Consider the following 22563-nt stretch of genomic DNA (forward strand, 5'->3'; position numbering starts at 1 on the left):
AACAAAATTCATGATGAATCAGTGTAAGCGCGAAAGTGGCGTCAGAAAGCACAAGGGATAGAGAGTTCGAAAGAAAGAGAATGAAACATCGAATGACGGCAGAAAATGGAACAAAAAATAACAACAAAAGCTGTGGTAAAGGAGACAGCGCAAATGAAATACAAAAATATAGAACTTTACAAATACGTTTATCCATATTCTGAGACAATATATTGTTATATCCTTTACTCATATATAAACACAGTTATGGTGTTTCATTTTAAGCAATACTTATTTATTCCTATCCCTCCATTCCTGGGGACGATGCCGCATCTACAGTAATGATACATTATTGTCGGATCAGATTGAAGGCTTTTTAACGACACCGAAACTAAAATGGAAATTCCCAGCGAACAATGTTGGGGAGCAAAATGTAATAATATCTGCATTAGGGAGCATTATCACGTTTGGAGCATTTTTTTCTCTTCTCTCCGGCGCTGTGACCTCAGAGAGCGCAGGAAAAGTGCATTTACACCATCAGACAAAAATTGTTGTAAATTGAATAAAAGTCCGGGGGATTTTGATCTACTTTGCATCATAATGACTCTAATAGTATGCATGCCTGTTGGAGCTAGATTTGTGCGCAGGGGAGGCGAAGTTTATCTATGCATGTGTACTACGCTAATTACTGTATCCAAAATAGAGAGACAGGGAAAAAAAATGGGTTTATCTACGTGCTGCTGAATTCATTACAGAGACACAAAGAATGATAAATTTGCATGTTAAATCAAATGTGTCATTTAGAAGGCAATTTCCACCATAGTTTCACTTGTTTAAGGCTGAGACTCTTGTAGCTACTTCAAAGTGTGTTCAGACTACAAGTAGGTACATTCTTGCGAAGTAATGCAAATGCTTTCCTAGACAGACGACGTTTCCTTTGTATTGTTTCAAGCCTTTAACACTCTTCAATGAAAATTTCTCTCGTTTCGTCCTCACTGCAAATTGTATACGCCTGGAAGAGGTGTACATACTGCAACATGAATTTGTTATCTTGAAGCTCTGATGATGATATGAAATATGATGAAGAGATATGTGAATTATCATATTGATGATAGGCCTATTACGAAGTATCAAACACCCTGTCAGAGGATTTTGTTTCAACTCAACACTTGCGAAATTTACTGTCTTAGCTAGATGCTGATTGAATTTGCACCAAGAGCAAAGCACAGTTGCAAATAAAATGACTCAATAAAACTACTAACACACATCTCAACGTTTGCGTGTTTTTTTTATTCCAGCAAATAACTTCATGCCTCGATTCTTTTTCCAATTTATCTGTCATTTTCTATTTCTTATGACATTCTTCTCTTTATTCGTCTCCTCTGATCCTCCTTCCCATGACAGTTTGCACTGTGCAGCTTTCCGCGCTAAAAATTTCATCACCGAGGAATGTTTCTTTCTTTCAGTGTAATACCTCGCAAGTGTCAAATGGCAAGTTCTTGTCGACTAGATTTTTAAATTCTTTCAGTTGCATTTTTGGACATTCTCCATCCTTTTTCTCCATTGTCTTACAATCATCCAATACGTCTCCTTTTCGCCCATGTCGTCTCCTCATGGATTTCTGTTTAATGATGTTCATCACCTTCATGATTACCTACCCATTCCTGTAAAAGATTTGGCGAGAAATCGTTATCCAGATAAATATGCGAAATTCTGGTAAAAGTCTTTAGAAGTTCTTGATTCATCAAAAGACAAAGATTACTCCAATTCTTCTCCTTTTATTCAGACGTTATTCTTAATTCGTGTGGTTTCTCTGGTGTAATTCAAACTTCCTTTTGTTGAAATAGTCACTCCAATCTCGATGTTCTTATAGTTCCCGCTCCATACCTACCCCCCCCCCCATCTCTCTCCCTCCCCTTCATCTCTCCCCTCCCTCTCTCCATTCCTCTCTCCCTCTCCCCCTCATTCTTCCCTTCCCACTTTTTTATTCCCAGTTGGGCACAGCAATCATCAGGGTTCTCCTGGCCTCCAAGTTCCCCTTCGCTCTGATACTCCGTTGTTTGGTTACGGAAACGCAGAAATGTCGCTTCTATTTCCACCTCTCTTTCTCGCCAGAAATCGCAATTTACATTCACATTTCCAGCCATTATGATGTCAAAATGAAGCTTTCGTGATATTAAAAAGTTCGCCCCACGAGATTTATTTTCCTTTGTATACATCTCTCTGGTGTTTGTTTAAGCCGTTTCTATATCTCTATTGATTGGTGTTGTCCAATCTTCCACAGCAAGGGGCTGTCTGTTTCACTGCTTGTTCATTTCAATGGCGAGCAAGCACGGGTCGCCTCATGTCATTTATATGCCATTGGTGATAATGTTACAGCACTCATCCATCCACTTATTACTAAAACTCGTCTACAGTAATTAGAATCCTCCTATCACAAAACTAACCCGTGCTTTCCCTCGCCCTTCTACGAAAGGGACGCGAATTGATGATGGAAATCCAAAGCCTAAATTTGGAAGCAAACAGCATTGCTCTCCCCGTACTATCACTGATTTCATTGTTTAAACTCCTGCAGGCTTACCTCGAAGGTATTTTCATCGCCTGGCTGGAGGCAAGAAAGCGTCATATACAGTGTGCGGACGACTTGTCCAATGCGTTCCTAAACGATCTCGCGCCCGCGTTATGTCTCGAGTTGGGGGTATTCACCAACCCATATGCCCGCCCCACAGCCTGGGGGCAAAACTTAGTAAGCCCTGCACTAGACCCTGACGCGCTGTTCATGACACAGTATATTGGCATGTCAAGAAGAATAATACTGCCATCTCAACTAAATAAAAGGAGGACGAAAATCACTTTCTCCGCTCATCATTCCGTCTCCCTCCTTTTCTTATTCTATATTTATTTTTTACTCTTCGAAGCGAGACTCAGCATGATTATCAGTGCATGAACGACTCACTTAGCTGGCAGGCAATTGTCTTGTCTGTGTAAGCTTCCAACAAGTTGAATTAATTGCATTTCTAAGCTCTGCTCTGCGCCCTTCGAGCGATGCATTGACTTATGAAATGATAACACAAGTCGCATGTCAGTGGTGTATTAAGTTACCCGTGATTTCCCCTTGGAGTCTGCTCGACAAGGCTCGCGCTTTAAATGATGTCGTGGATGACGACCATCATGACTTCGAGCACGCTCTGTGATGACGTCGTTCATGCCACTATTATGATGATATATATCTACATGAAATCTCAGTCATTTGGTTTCTTTAGGACTATTTTAAGTTCGCGACACAGCGAGCAATTAATCGGCCGACAAATATAACACGCTGTACCAAGAATCCTTGATCGGTTACCATGGCAACTCCTGCATCATGCATCTTGCCTTGACTGTTTACCGTTCTTATTAAAGAAGTGAACACCTGTTAGATTATCTGAGGAAGCAGAACTTTATGTTGAATACGACGCTGATTTACTCCTTTGCTGGCCTGCTGGAGGAATACATCAGTTTTTATTTTCAGCATAAGATGTCACCTAGAGTTTCAGACATCGACAAGGAAATACCACATACCACGGGGCTTTCTCTCTCCTGACCCGCTCAAACATCAAACATAAATGGACAGTAAATGAGATTTGCTGCTATTGCATTACACTTTAATGTAAGACTAAAGATTAGGGTCGAATTAAGTTAAGATATGCATGATTTCAATCGCAAACGCACAATGTTTCGGCTAAATTATGCTACGCTATTGTAATTTGGCTATTTCACGCCAGGCTAAAAAAAAAAATTAAAGAATGGAAGGATCTTATTGACACGTAGTGTTGACACGTAGTGTAACAAAATAAGAATTTAAGATTCAATGCTGGGAGAAAGGGAACAAAAGAACAATTATAAAAATGAACGCAACAGAAAGTGACAGAGAAAAAAACTGCGACTACATACATTTTTTTTCGTGAAGATGCTTGGAGTAGGCATGAAATCAAAATTATTGCTTATGACGTCATGATCTAAACAAGATGTTTACTTGGTAAGTATTGTGTGTCTCTTCTGAGGTAAATATACAATCAATACAAAAGGAAGGAAGGTATTTCAGTGAGTTTGGAGGAAATAGCCAAAGTGTGCTCAGAGTAGATTCGGATCAAGAGGTTGCTAAGGAGGAACTGTGAGAGACAATCCTATCAACCCGTTTCCCCTGTTCGCGTGTCTGTGGTAGCATTCCGCACGCCATTATTTGCATAAGAAAAGAAAGTTACTCCTGCGTGAAAAAGGCAAGGGTTGGCTACGCGTGCGCACCCGATTCACGGAACGTGAATGGCTAGCGAGGCCATGGAAGCGCCGCGCTCACTGCAAGTAAACGTTACTAGAGAGAAACAGAAAAAGAAGCGAAAATGGCTTCATGACTTCAGCCCTGCCATGATTGGCTGGATCCCCTCATCAAAATTCATTCTCACTTCTGTCTTTCCCTCTCTCTTTTTTTTTTTCATCACGAAAAGGGGGAACCATTAAGACCAAGGAACCAATGGGAAATGAAATCAAAGATGAAGGATCTTTTAAGGGGATGTAAACAGAGCTAAGTTTGACACCCTTGATAACAGTCGCGTAGTATCGTCCATGGTTGCAGTCACCAGGCTCGGAGGAAAGACAAGTGAGAAAGTGAGAGAAAGAGCGAGGGAGGAAGAGTAAAGACAAGCCGGGGTGCTGGAAGAGAGCCTAATATATGAACGTGTTGCCAATGAAGTTTGATTCATCTAGCGATTCATTCACCGGGCGAACGTTCATTTCTTAAAACTTCCTTTGCTCACATGGCCCGGATCCTTAGCTAACGAGACAGCGAGAGGTGATGTCAAGTGGTCGACGGCACGACTCCCGAAAGCTCGCCTCACTAGCCGCGCTTGGTGAAGAGATCGCGAGGCTGAATAATTAGCTCCGCCAAGCACTGATTTGCCGCTCTTCCGGACTTACTTTGAAAGTATACACTGGCCTTCATCACGGTAATCACAGCGCGCCATTTTTAAGGAAACGGCCCTCCGCTGATTTCATCATGTTTTTAACTGGTACGTATGTCCTCTCTACTCTCTAAAAAGCCTCTTTCCCAAAATGCCATTCCAAATCAGCGCCCACTAAGCATAATTTTCCTTGCTCAGGAAAAATAGGGGGTATTTGTGAGTTTCCCCGAGCAAATTGGTTTTGTTATTCGTCTTTTCCTTTCCCCGACGAGGGTAATTTCCGTGATCGGGGGCCCAGGCGTTTAGGTCGGTTTCCTGCCGCGACCTAATCGCGAGGTCTCGCTGGTCGTCTGGCGAGCCACGCACCAACCGAGCGGAAGGAAGGAAGGAAAGGGGGAGCGTCTTCATGCCTTTTCAAGTGGCTCTCCCTTAGTCCCGTGCACAAGAATGAAGAGGGGATTCAGTGGCTAAACCTCTCTTCTCTCTTTTGCCATCAAGGGATTCCGCTATCACTAGCTTGAGAGACGTGGCGTGACGGTGTTTGACTTATTACTAATGGATAAAATGAACTCATTGACACCGATTCCGTGGCAGGTTGTGATGCATTAATGTTGTTTCGGCTAGTCATGTTTGTGCTCAGACTGGATTGGAACCAGGAGAGTGACTGGGAGTATACCAAAGGACTATAGTGGTCTTGAGGTTTCTTTGTCTTGTTCTCATGTTACGCAGACGATGCATACCTGTGGTCTATAACGCAACTGAATGGTTTTTGCATCCTTATCTTGTGTGTGGAAACAAGGAGCAGCAAGCGTTTTGCCGTATTTTCTTCCTTGTGATTTAAAATGCTTTTTTAACTATGGCATCATAGCTTGCATTATCCACCTTGGTGTATGGACGAAGTTGAAACAACATGTATCTTTTTTCTCATTACTGCACAATGTATTTATATTTTTTTGAGATATTTAACAAGTGTTATCAGTCATGAAAGCACCAAGTTAATTCTGTTTGTTATGAAAATGACGCAATTCAAACCACGATTGTCTTTCATCTGTGACGTTATATCTATGACTGCAAGTGTGTAGATGCATGTTATTGTGTATTTTGATAACGAAGTCGCCCTTTCTTCTTCTCTTGTTGTGATATCAATAACCTACTACGCCAGTCCTCCACCATTCCGAAGATTTTTGTTGCCATTGTAATATGTGACAATAATCAGTCTGCAGACGATGAGACCCACGGACCCCCTTTTGCTACCCCATTTGGTTCGCTTTTCACCTTGCAAGGGATAGGAGGATTCCGGCAAACCAAAAGATGTTACCAGCAGTCTGTAGCCCATTACCTTACAGAGAATCTCTCGGGGTTTTATTCACCTTTCCTTGTGTCACATGATCATGTAATGTCATGCTTCTTGTGCTGATATGAATGATAACGTCAAAATCCCGCTGTCATCTCATTTTAACACATGTGAAAACCGTTGTCAAAAAACATTGACAATTCACTTCTGTTTTGGCGGCTCCCGTTTTTATGTCTTAGCTTGCTTCCTAGAATAACTGTTTTCAAAACTCAAAACTCAGAAATGTAGAGTTTATTGCTGATATTACTATCGCAGCCTTTGCCTGTCATTTCACCTGTATTCATAATATACGAAATACAAGCGTTGGACTTTTTGTTTTACTTTGATATTTATCTTTTGTGGAGAATTGAAGGAATTTGAGGGTAAATTGATATAATAACATGAAACGTGAGTGGTTGGCATTGATATTTCTTATCTCAATCATATTTTCTTAGACCCGTCAAACGGAAGGAGATCACAAAACACTCATTTCTTTACAAGGCCTACAGGCCATTACTTTAGAAGAATTCCTTTATAGTTTCACCTGTGCTATTTCCTATCACACTTTCCCCCAGTAATTTTGAACACCACATGAATCTATGATCGACTTATGTATCCTATATTGATTTACAAGCTAGCAGTAGGAAGTTGTCCGGCTGACACACAGTCTAAATGTGTTTTCTTTTCGCTCCTAGAACCATCTTGCGAGAGTCTGGTCCGTGGGAGACCCAATGCCTGGACTACGCCCGTCCCCTCCGCCGTTGCTAAGGGTAAGCATTCCCCTCTATTTCCTCTTGTTGTCATCCACGTACAAATTATACTCGTGAGGCGGGAACCTTTGGACGTCCATAAGATAGGTGTCGGTGTGAAGAGATTCCACCTTGTACGCCATATTCTCATCGGCGCGCCCGCCATTTTACCACACAGCTACTACACTGGTTTTTATCTCGCTTTTGTTGTTCTCTTTCACACACATACCAACTTACCTGAAGACAATGCATATATGCACAAAAATATGGGCACATAGTCACAAACACTATAATATCGGCACTTGTGCAATGTATAGGGTATTTTAGATACTTACAAACACAATACGTCTCTTGGTTTAGAATAATCTTTTCATCTCTTCATGACTGCTACTGTTTCTTCAATTTCCTGGTCTCCTACACGTCTTAATTCCCCTTTCTCTTCCTCCCCTTTCTCTCTTTCTTTCTTCACAATAAATACTTCCGTTCTCTTTGTATCTTCTTTGTCATTAATTCATTAATCCACTCTTTGTTGTCACTGGTTGCCAACCAACATCCTAATGTAACACCATGCTTCTAAAGCAATATAGATATGACAGCAGGCCGTGTTTTACACTTATATATTTCATTTGGTGTCCGATGTCTAATACGCATTTTATTACAAAACAGAACCAAACCCAGACAGAATATGATGTTTCAGATAATCAGAAAGATATTTTTGTGTACTTAAGATTTAACCAGAAGAATTCCACGTTTACAATTTTGACACTGAAGACTCTGACATCTCCTGGAATGAGAAACACGAAGATAGATGATCCTGTAATAGTTTTATATTTGATAAGATTTCTAGATCACTGAATTCTGGGTGTTGCTATATCTGTAAATGTAATATACACCTTAAAAGAAACTGGGGCTGTAATTGTAAGAATATCATATACATTTCCATCTCACTAGCAGAAAGTATGCTTCTAGAGTTATTATACAAAGTGAAAGTCTTACATACTATTGTCTAAATGTGATTGAATGCATCTTCATCCTGGGTATAGTTTTGATTACTGTTCTGATTAATGTTTTCAGCATGTCGGTAGCAAGAAATACCGGAGTGATGTGATATACAGGCAAGATAAACGGCCTGCGGCGGAGGGGAAATAATCAGTTTTGATCGCAAAACATTGGCCTCTCACAGAAGAGAAGATGCAACAGTTATTACCATTATTTCATTGTGAAAGCAAACGAAAACGGCGGGAAAAAATCCAATAAGATTTCCCAGCGCGTAGGCGCACTCGTGTTTCGCACGGAGATTAGCCGGCAAGCAGGCCCACTGTGTTTCTCAGGGCGAGCTGGAGCGCCACAGGACACGCGACCGAGTACTTACCCTGCGCTCAATCACTGCTTGCATTTTCTTTCATTGGGCGCCATTATAGCGGGCAAAGTAATCAACGATGACTCTCAACACGTAGAAACCACGACACTGAGGTAAACTGTATTTGCAAACATAATCTGCGATAAAGGGATTTATTCGACCTAAGAGTGAAACATGCATATTGGAGGCAGAAATGGGTATGTGTTTCAAGGAGATATGTCACCTTGACATAACGGTCTTCTTCTCTAAAGAGCTGTCTTCATAAAATTTGAAGAAATAGAGAGAAGAGGAGAGGAGAGAGAGAAGGAGAGAGAGAGAGAGAGAAGGAGACAGAGCAGTCGCTTTGTAACCAATTACTGTCAAACCAGCAATCAGTCCATGGTTTGACTGTGTACCAAGCAATATGGTCGCTAGGCTAGGCAAACATGGATTTTTTTTTCTCGAGCTAATTTCATTATCACTGAATTACACGGTGGAGGAATCAACTCAGATTCGCCATTTATCATGTCGCATTACGCACGCCACTCTGCAAGCATGAATTAGGAAGGTGGCATTTTTCCGTCTCCCAGGAAAGGTGTTGCGTGCGGAAACCGCCCCGTAAGCCTCGTCATCCGATCCACCGATGCCTATGCATTCGTTAAGCCATCCCCAAAACCTAGGGCGTGCCCCACCGCAAAACCCGCCAATATTCAGCCCACCACAGGCCTAGCACTCTCTCGTAATGACTGATCAAATATCACATTACAGGAAGGTGACAATATCGGCAATGATAATAGATTCTAACAGCAAAGTTGAATAAAGATCACTTTTTTTCTTGTACTCTCGAATGAGGTAATGGATTTATATTTACTGAGGGCCTTGAATAAAGATTAAGAAGACATGATTTACGACGCCAAATTTCTTTCAAAATACCAGTTTATTAGTTTGTTAGGAAAAAGCTAATCTCTCAAAATCTTTAATTTGACATGGTTGATGTCTTCTCTCTCTCGAAATAACTTAGCAGATGACAGTGAATAGGTCTGTTGCTGTTTATAAGTAAAAAGGAATTTGTTTGTTGTTGTTGTTATTATCAATTTGAGAGTTGCTGTTAACCGAAGCAAATATGTACATTGGTAGGTAATAAAACACATCCTTCTATTCGTAGGGAAGTATGCCTTTGTGTAATCCACGAAGTGGGGAAAATTTTTGTCTTTTCATGATAAACGTATTATGGGAGTGATCGATTGACTATGAAAGTGAATACCCGAGTTGCATTCATGCGTAGTGAGGAGACTAACACTTGATGATGCGTCTTCTTTGAGAGACTGTAGCCGTGTAAACGAGTTTAGAACAGATAAAACGCCAATTCTGAGATCGGTTTTGGGATAGGTAATCAGGGAAAATTTCATGTATCTGAATGTTGTCGACAAAATCTTGTAAAATGTAACTAATTTTCTCATCTCTGTATCACTCATTATTAATTAAATAAAAACAAATCACGATCAGGCTACCATAGATGGGAGAGCGGTAGTTTTGATTACCAGGAATAACAACGTTATATCCTGTACATCAGGAATGAATCTATTTTTACCAACCTATTATATCACTTTTTACCAACACGAAATGCATGTGTGCGTGCTTCAGGTAGTCAAATTTGAGAAATGTCTACCTTCGTTACAATGTTTACCTGGGTATTTATAATAAGTATCTTTCTGGAAACATTTTAATACCTTAGAGGAGTACATCCGATCGAAGAATTTACATGCAGAAGAGACATGAATTAATGAATTGATGTCTTTGTGTGTTTTGCTTATAAAGATATTCATGAAGACTGCTCATATATTTCTGCAAAAGCCTCCTTTTCAGCCATTGAGAACGATGGCATAATATCAAACACTAATAGGTGGTGTGTCTACAAAAACACTCATTTTTCATTAAGTCATTAATTCGTCAGTCAGTGCTGAAATTTGAAGTCCCTCTTTACCGTTATCGAAAACACGGCATAGCGGAAGCCAAAATCATGTAAGTGGGTGATATATTATGTAGTACAATGAAATGCGGTATTTATGGGGTTGAGCGTTCTTTTAATCAGAGAGCAGCGCAGATATTGGGACGTACAATGAGCGAAGGAAACTCGCTTCTAATGACGGATAACCATGGGCGTAAAAACAGGCCCGGTTTCCAATGTCAAAACAGAAGCTAAAACCGTGTAATTGTAGGGGCTTGTGTCTCGCCGTTAGATCATCTCTTGATGCTATCTACGGGACATCAGACACCGGCCAGGTTTGTTTCCCACGGGGCCTACAGCCGCGATTATTTTCATTACGTCGTGACGAGTCTGACATTGATCATATCAATGTCCCTTCTAATTCCCAAAACGAACCTAACCTCCTCCGTCAAAGGCTTTGCACGCATAGAACCAGACAGGGATAATTAAGTCCCGAATAACATAGCGCGGCTGCTTAAAGAGCGACTTCAATATGAAAACATGGAGAAAGGAGACACTACTCTACAGTGGCTGTGTTGGACACACTGGGAGAAAAGAATAAAAAGAGTCTGCACTACATTTATCCACCATTTGCCTGCAAGGAAGAAGTAGTGGGGTGACGTATAATCTTTGACTTTTGATACTACTGGTCACCATGAATTATATTGTACGAAACGCAAAGCACAACACGGATAATGTCGAATCCTCCTCTTCTGCTGCATACAGTTTCAGTTCACATGGACAACGCACGCGTTGATTTCATTCTGAACTGTAATAATTGATCGCCAGTCCCCATCCTAATTTGCCGGTGACCGTCTTACAAAAAGGCACATCGTCCATTCCATGGCCTCTTGTCCCTCAGGGACAGAGTGAGCAGCTAACTCGGTCTTTCCAGTGTTTACTCTACCAATTCAAGCCGTATTCCTCACGTGCATACACGATGCGGGTTTAGACGTACATCCAAGTAATACATCTCACTCAAACGTGAACGTACGCATTTGATCCCTTAACAAACTTTAAAGTATCAAGTCATGAAGTGTCAAGTGTTGTGTCGCGGTAACACCGTCTTTTCATCTATGAGTCCACGGGCTTACATAGAACACAGTCAGGGTGTGAGCTCTTTCGATTCGCGAGTTTTCTACCATGTCTTGTCATTGATATGGTTACATAATGTCACTAAAAATACTGAATGTATACACATAGGATACTGATGCGATTCAGAGAGCTGAAAAGAATTTGACTCTGAAAAGAGAAACACATCAGAATGGATCAGATATTAGTCTTACTTCACTACCTGGTGATGTCGTTACGCATTTTTAGCGGCAAAATCGAGCACATGTCATTAACATACGTACTAGTACTTGTGACCAAATAATGGACACTTTAACATAAATTACAAGTTTGTATTGGTAATCTTTCTTCATTTACGGGATATTGCGAAAGTATACATTCAAAGCACCCAGTGGTAAAAGATTCTTGATGTTTGAAAAAAAAAGAACTTAAACAATCAATCAGAATAGCATAAGTTTATACAAAATAATTTGCAATATATGTGATTGTCAATCATTTTAGGGGAATATTCTTAGTTTCACACGAATGTTATTAACCGGATTCGAGATTTTGATGCCGTTTCAGAAATGGAGAGACATGGTGTAGAATGTTAATATACCATATCTCTGTTTATCAAAGCAGCAGCAAAATCATGTTTACCACCGGTATTCGTGTTGCGAGTTCAATTAGACCATAACAGTTGTGGCTTTTATTGGAGTCAATGAGTGGTTGGTAAACTTTCCTTAGAGGGCGCCCCGTTTCATGAATACAATAAGTTGGTCATGTGGTCTATACTCTTCAAGCCTTGTTTACGGATGGCAATAGAAATACTAACGAAGATATTACCGAAATCATTACTGTAGATACAGAATGATCCAGATGATGCGTAAACTTCCAATTGTGGACAACAGAGACGTATTATGTTAACTACTGCAATAGTAGGCCTATATGATTTAACTTCTTATAGTCCAAGTGACTTATGCATTTTTTTCTTTCTTTTTGCTTCAGCTATGTACGGTATATACTTTCAGATCACCTTGTGTCTGTTGTTGTTGTTTTTTTTTTGGTAATATTCTCTGGGATTATCTCCACTTCGTTGCCAGGTTTACAGAAAGATTTCCAAGTTTGCAAACGTTGGCGTCATCTTGTAACTTGTCATTCTTGACGGTTTTCACTTTGATTTGTTTCAGTGGATGACGTGATATTCGAAAACTCGTGTTTGGAAACATTCTTTCAGAGATTCCAAGAAAGCTAGCTTCCTATGATTCGTGGACGTTCATTAGAGGCATTTATCTCTCTCCCTTCACATAAGATTTTAATTTCCATTGTCAGTTAGAAAAGCCGAGTAGTGGCATTCAAAGGGCTTCATGTCCTATGACCCTAGTAACAGAGCAGTCCTGCCTATGTAATTTCGAAAGTTTGCTACGACAAGAAGACATTGTGAAGCAACAGGTGGGTAATTTCAACTCACAACAAATCTACTAACTATCATAGTGCATTTCTTGTGATAACATGTCACTTTTTTGTATTGAGGTTGAGAAGTGGGGTTAAAAGATATAATGACTGTTCCTGAGGGGAAACCGATATGTTCAGATGTATGGTATTATTTGCAGCTTAAAGTCATCATTAGAAATAAGAATATCTTTAGAACACTTTGACTCGGTGAATTTCTATTTCAAGAATTATCAGCAAATCACATGGACATAATTTTCTTTTTGTGGCATAACAACATTTGAGCTACCTATATTTCCGATGGAAACTTATGAAAACAGATAAGAGCTATACAAGGAGTTGAAATATCGTTCTGTTTATATTTTTCTCTTGGTGTATTTGTGTACGATTATTGTTTTTCTTCTGTATTCAAAGACTATACTTAAAAATAGATAAAAAACTAAATTTCTCTCTAAAAGAACATAACAAAGAGCATAATCATCCTCCTACGTGGAAAATGTATACAGGGAGATATATCTAACGTTCTGATTTGTTTTATTTCTTTTTTGTATAGTCATTAATCTTTTTACTCAAATTATTGTAGTACTCGAGGATTGGCATTTCCCTTGGGTAAAAAGTTAGCTTTTTTCCTTTACCCAAGAATGACATTTTGCAATGTTGATGGTATGATATTACACATAAGAAAGGTCCCAATTTGACTTCCCATTAATAATCACAACATCTTCAGTTTTTCGCGGTAGAGAATATTGCGAATCGCAACAAGACTTTTCCTCCTTTCCTAGTTCTCCTGTCTCTTTCACCTCTCAGCCAACTTCTCAGTGTGACATGAGATAGCCTCTTCTGCTTCGAGTTGGCAAAATATTATCTTAGCAAATGGCCGCGTTTAGCATCTACTGAGGAGCACTCCCCGGCGAATAGGCGAGGACTCGCCGCCGAACGACGTCAACCACGCCATGTGACGAATGGAAAACTTCTTGCTCCCCTGAACAGTGATTCATTTCAGTAAATGTTTTATTCAGCCCAATTTAGCAGACAGAAGATCCGACCTTTTATGGCGGTCTTTAGCCGAGCGAGGTAGGGATTACACATACCGGCACTCAGGCTGTCTGCTTTCAGCAGTCCAACGAATTTGACAGTGCCACTTAACAACGACATGCCCTTGTCTCACGCACGGGACCGTGCTGATCAAATCAAAATGTATTCCCCTATCGAAGATTAATTTCACATATGTTCTCTTCTCATTTGTTTTCATTTATGCACTTGCTAATTCACGCGGTAAATTTGTAATGAAATGTCAGTTATGAAGGGAAAAAATCACATTTCCCCTGGAGATGTTTTTTAACGGACAGGAAAATTCGACAACAAATATCGGCATTAAGCTTTGCTTTTTGATACAACATTGAGTGTTATCAAAGTTTGGTTGTTTTTTATGAAAGAAAAATGATACGTCTGGTCTACGAAGCACATATTTATGAAAACGTTTCCATAAATGTAAAGGCATACAAAACATACGTCTTTATGTATATAATGTTGCCGGATATCACTGTCTATCGGGGGTAATAATACTGGAAAACTAACATCTTGCTCATAGTTGAAATAAAACAAACCTTCAGGCATGTCAGGACATTTATATCGCCACATTGAACTTAACAATTACTCCAAGGTAGATTGGCCTTTGTCAGTTACAAGCATTTCACATAGAAAGAGTGAACATATTTTACACACAGTGTAAAACAGTATCAGATGTTGGAAGAAAACGATATACCGGGGATAGTATTCAGTCTTTATCAATATATCTGTGTTATCGATGATATAATTATGTATTCTAGCACGGTGGAAAGCGTTGGGCCCATTGACCTGTACAACTAAGAAGAGCAGAGCGTTCAAAGAGCCACTGCAAGCAGTAAATAAGGCGAAGACCGTAAATGAGATGTACAGCCGAGCCAGTGACTCTTAACGATTTCTAATCCCAGAATGCGACACGTGACATGGTGGAAAGGGGGGGGGGGGGGGGGGTGAGGGGATTGCATGAGGCGGCGAATGCTGACAATGGGAGTGTGTATTAAGACATCTAATATTCTGCATCCCAACGCTTCATGCGCCACGAATTAGCATTGAAACGATATTCAGAGCACGATCGCCTACATCCGGGAGTTTAAAATGGAGACATCATTCATCGAAGCGAGTGGTCGCTCTGAAAGCACCTGGTCAATATTGAGATTTGCGGTTTAAAGAGGGAGAACTGGAGTATACACTGACTTTCTGGACAGAATTGGGCAGAGTCAGGAGGGGACAGTGAAATGGCTATAGCAGAGAGTCTATAGTTTATTGTGGGATTTATACAAATTTACAATATAAAGGACTCAGGTGGGATTTAGACAGGAAAGGGTTTACAAAATGATGTCAACTATAGATAGAAAAGTTGACACCATTGATAAGAAAAATAGGATCAGAAGTCATTGGCATTGCTCAAAATTCACCTAGAGCATTTATTTGTACCATCTACCCGAAAGGAGTATGTGTTTTCATATAGAATTATATTATCTGATGTAAATGCAGACAACGAGACTGAATTGTCTAGTCATTATTCATGTATTAGAGAGTAAGATAAAAGTCGGCTTGCCGACTATTTCATAATATCTTCCTTGTCTAATCGCTTTAACATCTGCAAGACATTCGATTACGCACTAAAGATCAGTAAATTAGAAAATAGACAAATCTGCATAAAATGTTTGATTCGAAATATCGTTGATAGAATGTGTCCATATCATGCAGATACATTGATATAATTGATATAATGGCATCATGACGTATAGCTTGTTTATCTTTTCAATGGACTAATCAATCTTTAGCCAAATTTGGATGTGACATTTTGGACGATGGAAGTAAATTAATTAATAAATCAACGATATCATGAGTCTAAGCAAGAAACTTGGTTTGATATAACATTCATTCGTGACATACGTGAATTTGCAAGATCCATTCATAAGACTGATGAAGTGTGTCGTACCGCCATACATGCACTTTTTGCCATTCATCCACAGCGTGTACGCGTACTTTTCATTCACACAATACGGCAAAGTTAGCATTAGTGAGTATTAATACGCGCAAATCGGACGGTGCATTGTAGCGAAAGGGGAGAGTGATTGGAGTCATATTACCTACGCATCCACGGTGAATAACCAGCTAGATCAGGCTTAATGCCAAGGTTAACGAGCCAGCCTCTGCCATTCCATTACCCAAATCATGTCCCGATTTCCTCTCTGATTAGCGAAACACAGATTTGCACTATCCACTGTGTGGTATACTCCCTCTTTTCGCCTCCTTTGCGCACATAGGTAAACCCATTTTACATATACCGTGTGAGCAATCATGTTGTGGAACCTCTAAGTCAACACAGACGTCAAGACGAGGACGGCATCAGCTTGTTGCTTTTGTTGTTTCGGGAAGTCGGTGTCCTTTTTTGTTCTAATTATAATCGGAGAGATTATACGTACAGATCGAGCCATACCCGCTCTTAATCAAATTAGATTGTCATCGTACTGGAAAAAGGGCACCCCTTTGACTGCTTGTATGTTATTTTTTCCAGGATTATCTTTTCGATAAACATTAAATGTTGCTACGTTTGTATTCTTTGGGGTGATAAGGTACGTGCTGCCCCACTGTTTTTTTTTTTCAAGAAACTGTATAACAGAATGGGAAAATAATGAAAATAACATCTCTTATGTGTCGAGTCCATACCTATATCCTACATTGCTGACTTCGAAAAAGAAATTCACTGGCGCTTCCGTTCATCAACCCCTCCTGAAGTCGGAATTCACAGCTTGGTATCACTGTCTGTCATCTAGTCGTGAAACCATCGAGAACATCGCGGTGAGCACAGAGGCTTCCTTCGGCCACGAAGATCCTCATATCTCGGCATCATGCTCGAGGACCGGGAATCTGGAATGCATGTGAAGAAACCAATGTATTAGAGAAAGATAAAAAAAAGGAGAGAAATCAGATAACGAGCATTAAAGCTGGCATTATCGTGGAGAGATGTGTAACAAGAAAACTTGGATATGAGTGTGTCATGTAGCTGACAATATTTAGATAATCATGCAATTTATGGGAATGATAAGGAGAAACACGCATCAGAAATCTATAGCATCGTAAAAGTAGGAAAGCTTTATCTGTTTTTCTTTTCAATGGAAGGTTGGTCTATCAGCAATAGCTTGCTGGCAATTAATCATTTTCCTTGCAAGAAGGACAGGATGATTTCTGCTTTTGTGTCATTGACTTCAAATTGACATCAGTTGTAGCAATGTCATTGCTATCAAGAACAGCTAGCAGTATGATCTAAAATTTACGCGAGGATGATGCCTAATAATATATAATTATAAAAACTTAGTAGAAAGAGAAAAGCTCGAAAATGAATATAACGCTTTGTGGAGTTAATGATTCCCGGAAAACGTCTCTGCTGTACTTGATTTTCCCTGTACGACCCAGAGCTTCGACAATCAAAGATTGGAAGATTGATTTATTCTTACCTTCACGACATAAGTGTAGGTGACAGTTGTGAAGATCGATCAAACGTGAAAACACTAAATAAAACTTGAAGTGAAGGTCCGTAACGCGTCTACAGAAGTTTTTTTTTTGTCTATGTTTTATTTTCTTGCGCTACAGGACATCCATCGTCCATCCGCAGATCTCGTGGGATATTTCGTTCTCTCCAAATTGCGTTCACATTTTATTATATCTAGTTTTAAGAGGGTGAGGGGATGGGAAAAAAAATCACCTCATGAACGAATACCTTTCGAATTTTGGGTTTATTTCCCCTTTCAGCTTTGAGAGGCTGGCAATAAAGAGGGACAAAAGAGAAGGAGTCAAGAATGAAATGACGCTCGCCGCGATGTTTCATATATCTGCCAAGCTCAATTTCGCCTTTGATGGGAGCTGGCAAAAGGCCCATGTTGTATATCAGTGGCGGAGACGCGCTGTTTTCATAAAGCTTCTCATCATTTGCCTGTTAGTATTCCATGGGGACGGGCTCGGCTGTTCGGACTAGTATAATGTTGCCTTGATTAAATCACTGCCTTTATTAGGTCGTGTATTTACACTTCGCTGCTGCGTTTAGCGGACTGGGGTTAACATCGTTCCCGCGCATTCCCGAGGGTATTCGGTGCTTCCTGACAAAAACCAACTGCCATTTTGCCACGCTCTTGCCCCTGACGCATATTTGGCCCAATGTGGGAGTGTGGGTTTTTGCCTTTCTGGCAACGAATGCCGCGCTTCACAATAAGCCTAAGCAGTACCTTTCAATCCGATACAACTCATCATTCAACTCCAGCGGCGCTGGGGAATTGGCAGCGATTTGACGCCGCAATAAGCAGTCTCTCGCACCGTTACTCCGTATTCTACAAAGTCGAGCTGAAGTAGCGAAGCATCACCAATATTGCTTTTTGTTAACAAACATGCCGTGCGCCTCGGGGAATTCATGAGTCTTATAAACTAAATCTAAGCACCTAATTGAGACATTCTTTTGTCTCTGTAGCTCACGAACACTCCTACAGTGTTTCCTTTTTCTGAAGAAAGAAACGACTCTTTCAAATTTATCTCTTTTTTGATACAAGCAAAGCGTTGTTATATGGTGCCGTGTTTTCAATCATCTCAGACATAAAATGAAATACAAAAACACGAATAGGAATAAATACCCGTTTCAACATTCATTTATTGGCCAAAAAAGTAAAGTTTTTCCGTTGTTTTTTTCTGCCTGTCCGAAAATTGAGACTGTCGGGAGGGAGCAAGAGAGATATTTCATACTGTCGAGACAAGAATTGTTCACGTCTGTAGTCTCTTATACTCTGGAATCTCTTCAGAGAGGTTGAATAGTGGTAGCATGAGAAAAAAAGAAGAAGGATGAGGAGACACAAAATGACTCCTGACTCAACGTAATATCTCTCCTCCATATAATGGCAGCTACGTTTGTTGGTTTTAGATGTTGATTGTAAATTTCACGTCTATTAAATTGACCAAGGGACAAACAACTGACATATAAAAAACAACAACGAGGCACACCAATATAAATATTCACATACACTCACGTGTATTACATATTACACATATTATGTATGTATGAATGTATATACGCACTCACACACACACACAATATATATATATATATATATATATATATATATATATATATATATATGTTTGTGTGTGTGTGTGTATTTGCTTGTTTATGTAAAGATTTGAAGTATCTTTTGCACGTTAAACTTGATTATTGAGTACGTATTGCAATATTAAGATAGACTGTTTCTACATCTACCGTAGATCAGACAAAAATGTTTCTTTCAATACGTGTAGTTAGTAGTTATAGAATACGTAGAGCAAATTGCACCATTCTTATTTATAGTTCTTTCTCGATGAATATGACTTGTCAAATATGACGATGTCTGTATTTAAAAAGTGAACTGAATATTTGACAACAAAGTCTGTATTTGCAAAAACATAGATCATTTTTCAGAAATGTTGAATATTGTCTCATTTGTTCCGTCATCATGTAAGTTACACACACACACACGCGGCGCGCGCGCACTCCATAATTGTATGTTTATCTATATATATGTGTGTGTGTGTGTGTTTGTTTGTTTGTTTGTGTCTGTGTATATGTACAAATACATTGATATATATATATACATGTATATATATATATAATATATATATAATATATATATGAAGAGCTTGCAACCAAAAGGCGCTAAATCCATTGAAAAATGTTTTTTTTTTTATCATTAATGGTATCTTTATTCAACAAATCACTGATCGCAGCCAGAGGCTGAATTACAAATGATTTTACGAAAATGAAAAATATACATACACAGTATTACATAAATATAAAAATGTAAATTTTCAAAATCAAGATAACACGCAGGCTCATACAAAATGATGGATTTAGCGCCTTTCGGAAGCAAGTTCTTGATATGTAGACATATGCTAATTCATCTATTTTGCATGATTCTTGCTTAACGCGTCATGATGACGTCATGCCTCTTCTAATAATACTGTTTTACGTGTCGCAGGTTTTACACAAACGTCTCCCACATTACCCAAGCCGGGTATTGACTCCTCGCAAATACGATCTTCGGGAAGAACACCATACGGACCCAGTGAATTCGGTAAGCTGCACCTTTACCAACTGCTTTCCCCGTGCTCTCTTCTTTTCATCCATTTAGTTCTCACCTTATGCATGACTAGTTTGACATGAATAATTCTCACATATTACGACGGACTTAGATTTAAAAGAATTAGTCATTTAAGGTTCATTATATTTCTTGGCCCATTTAGGAACAGCCAGTCGAATGACGACCGAATGACAATAAAAAACATTCTTTACTTATTTTGAATGAACGATTAGGTCGTTTTCTAACAAACAAAAATATGATTAGATGGTTAGATTACGGAATACTAGGTAATGACAGATCCTGACTACTTTGTGTGAAATCGTCACAACTTAAGTGATTGATTACAATCCTTTCTTCTCTTATGCCTAACTCTCCTTTACATGTCATATTCAACCTGACCAATGACCTCCCACTGAGTGTAATCTCAGAGACCTGATTGGCCAGAGATTGATACAGTGTTCATGTTTTTCCGCCTTTTGAATTCATCGATTCATGAAGATGTCGTTATTTCCGGTAGACACAATACAAGGCTTAAACACTCACATTATCACGCATGTCAAACAAGGAAAAGAATATTCAGAGGCAAGGTGGACTGGGCGTTGGAATGCCCCCCCCCCCCCCACTTCTGTTTGAGTTTGTACGTAGAAAACACGCTTTGTAGACGGGATGTAAGTTACTTGCTATCGTTATCAATTGGGGATGTAAAGTTTGTGAAAATAGCTCGTCACGGATTGTATGAAGGAGAAGAAAAAAGAAATAGAAGAGTTATTTTAATGAACCACTAAGTCTTGATTACGTATTAAACACATGTTTCTCTGTTTTATCGATCTTTATGATAATGTTGTCTTTATTAGATGCATACGGTAATTTCTACTCAAGTTAATCCACATCAAATCTAATAATTTTCAGCAATGGACCATCATGATCTAAGATGTCAGGTTTTTTTTCAATCTGAATATCTGAAAAAAATCCTTAAATTCAATCAGAAGCGGTAATGTTTTAAAAGGCATGTCAAAATCCTCTATTTGAAGGCTCTTTTCCCTCACAATTTTGTACAGGTATTTAGATTCATCATAGGAGGCAAGACATCATATGCAAATAATGTCATCATATTTCACTGATAGGAGTAAAATGTTTTACCACAAACTCTTTGATCAGCACGATTGGAAAGAGGTACTGACCAACCGTCAAGTATCATTACAGCTTCAATCCGTTTTCATCACTTGCTATATCCGAAAATCTGCGCTGATCCCAATGTGCAGTACACCGACTGCATTTGAGAGGAGAGATCAATGCAGACACACCGGGTTTAATTGCGAGTCTCGTTATAAAATGCGAGCTAGACTGACCCGACAATGTACAAGGCGGTTGTATGCTCTTAATTATTCGGAAATGCGCTTTAATTAAAGTCAAACCCGTCGCATTGTGTGCAGGTGGTTACTGACTGTTCGCTTTTGTTCGCTCGAGAGGCATCCCTGCCCGGTCCGGATGGGATGAAAATAGCATTGACTCGGAAGCGACCTCAACACCATCACACTTTATGAGGGAGAGATCTAATGAGTGGCGACATGGTGGTGAAATGATGATGATGGCTTAATGTTCGATGATGTAGTATTATTCTCTCGCAGGATAAAAAGAGTCAGATCCTGTATCATGACACGAACATGTTTGCAAACGAGATGAGTAATGTTATGAGTGCAAGTTGGAGAGCGGTTCTCATTGTCTTTCAAAACTGCATGCTCCTTGTGGTCTTTAAGACGTAGAATACTGCCGCACTCGAACCGAGGTTGACCCTTCTAGATCGTGACAGCAAATCACAAGTACATAGCAATACAGTTAAATCGTCTTGGATGGCACGTTCCAAAATTCCTACTTGACATGGGTGTCTGAAGAGTAAATGATTATTTGAAAAGAACTACTTTTACACGAGTGCGTGTCTTGGTATCCTGCACTTCACAGAGTGATTTCAGGGCGAATTACGCAACTTTTCCCCAAAGACCTTCCATTAGAAGATAACTATTCTTTTTGAATGAACCTGTGAGATATACGTGTTTATAAGTTGTTTTTTTAATGACTGGTTGAATTATGAACCTTCGTAACTTGAGCTAAAAGGCACGTTCATTGGTTATAATGTGTGTATATCAAGTGAATGATTTCGGCAAAAGTACAAAAAGGGTAAACAGCAGCAAAATGTGAAAGCACAGCCAACTGCCATGAGGTGCATACGTTGTTAAAATGGAAATTTTATCAACTTGTGTATAACATGTATAATATTCATGACAATTAGTCGCTTATCAACTGTATTAACGGCTGGTATCAAACCTTTAAAAGAAGAGTTGCAAGTTTTACGGCTAGTTTATCTTTTTTATCATTACGATATACTATTAACATGACTAGTGCTTCATTAAAAATTTCAATGTACTTGCATTTCGTTCATTGGGAAGGTTAAATGCAGGATTATAAGGCGACAATCATTTCAAGTAAATAGTAATGCTCTTTACCAAACTGCGATCATCTCTATTAATTGGATGTACGATGTGTTTATCTTAAAGCAATTTACAAGCTTAAAAG

The 22563-nt window shown here is 39.4% G+C and overlaps 1 protein-coding gene across 3 annotated transcripts in view; it reads left to right on the plus strand.

Annotated features, from left to right (window-relative positions):
• The window catches only part of LOC139721022 (transcriptional regulator Erg-like), a 77580-nt gene that overhangs the window by 41428 nt on the left and 13589 nt on the right, over nt 1-22563 (plus strand). For all 3 annotated transcript variants that reach the window (XM_071632351.1, XM_071632352.1, XM_071632353.1), the window contains 2 exons: nt 6945-7019; nt 19891-19986. In XM_071632351.1, coding sequence (XP_071488452.1) covers nt 6945-7019; nt 19891-19986 — 171 coding nt within the window. The remainder of the gene's footprint in view (nt 1-6944; nt 7020-19890; nt 19987-22563) is intronic.

Source organism: Diadema antillarum, unplaced genomic scaffold (genome assembly GCF_040938485.1).
Source record: "Diadema antillarum isolate AM-2024a unplaced genomic scaffold, OU_Dant_1.0 scf00000136, whole genome shotgun sequence".
In the NCBI taxonomy this organism is placed as follows: domain Eukaryota; kingdom Metazoa; phylum Echinodermata; class Echinoidea; order Diadematoida; family Diadematidae; genus Diadema; species Diadema antillarum.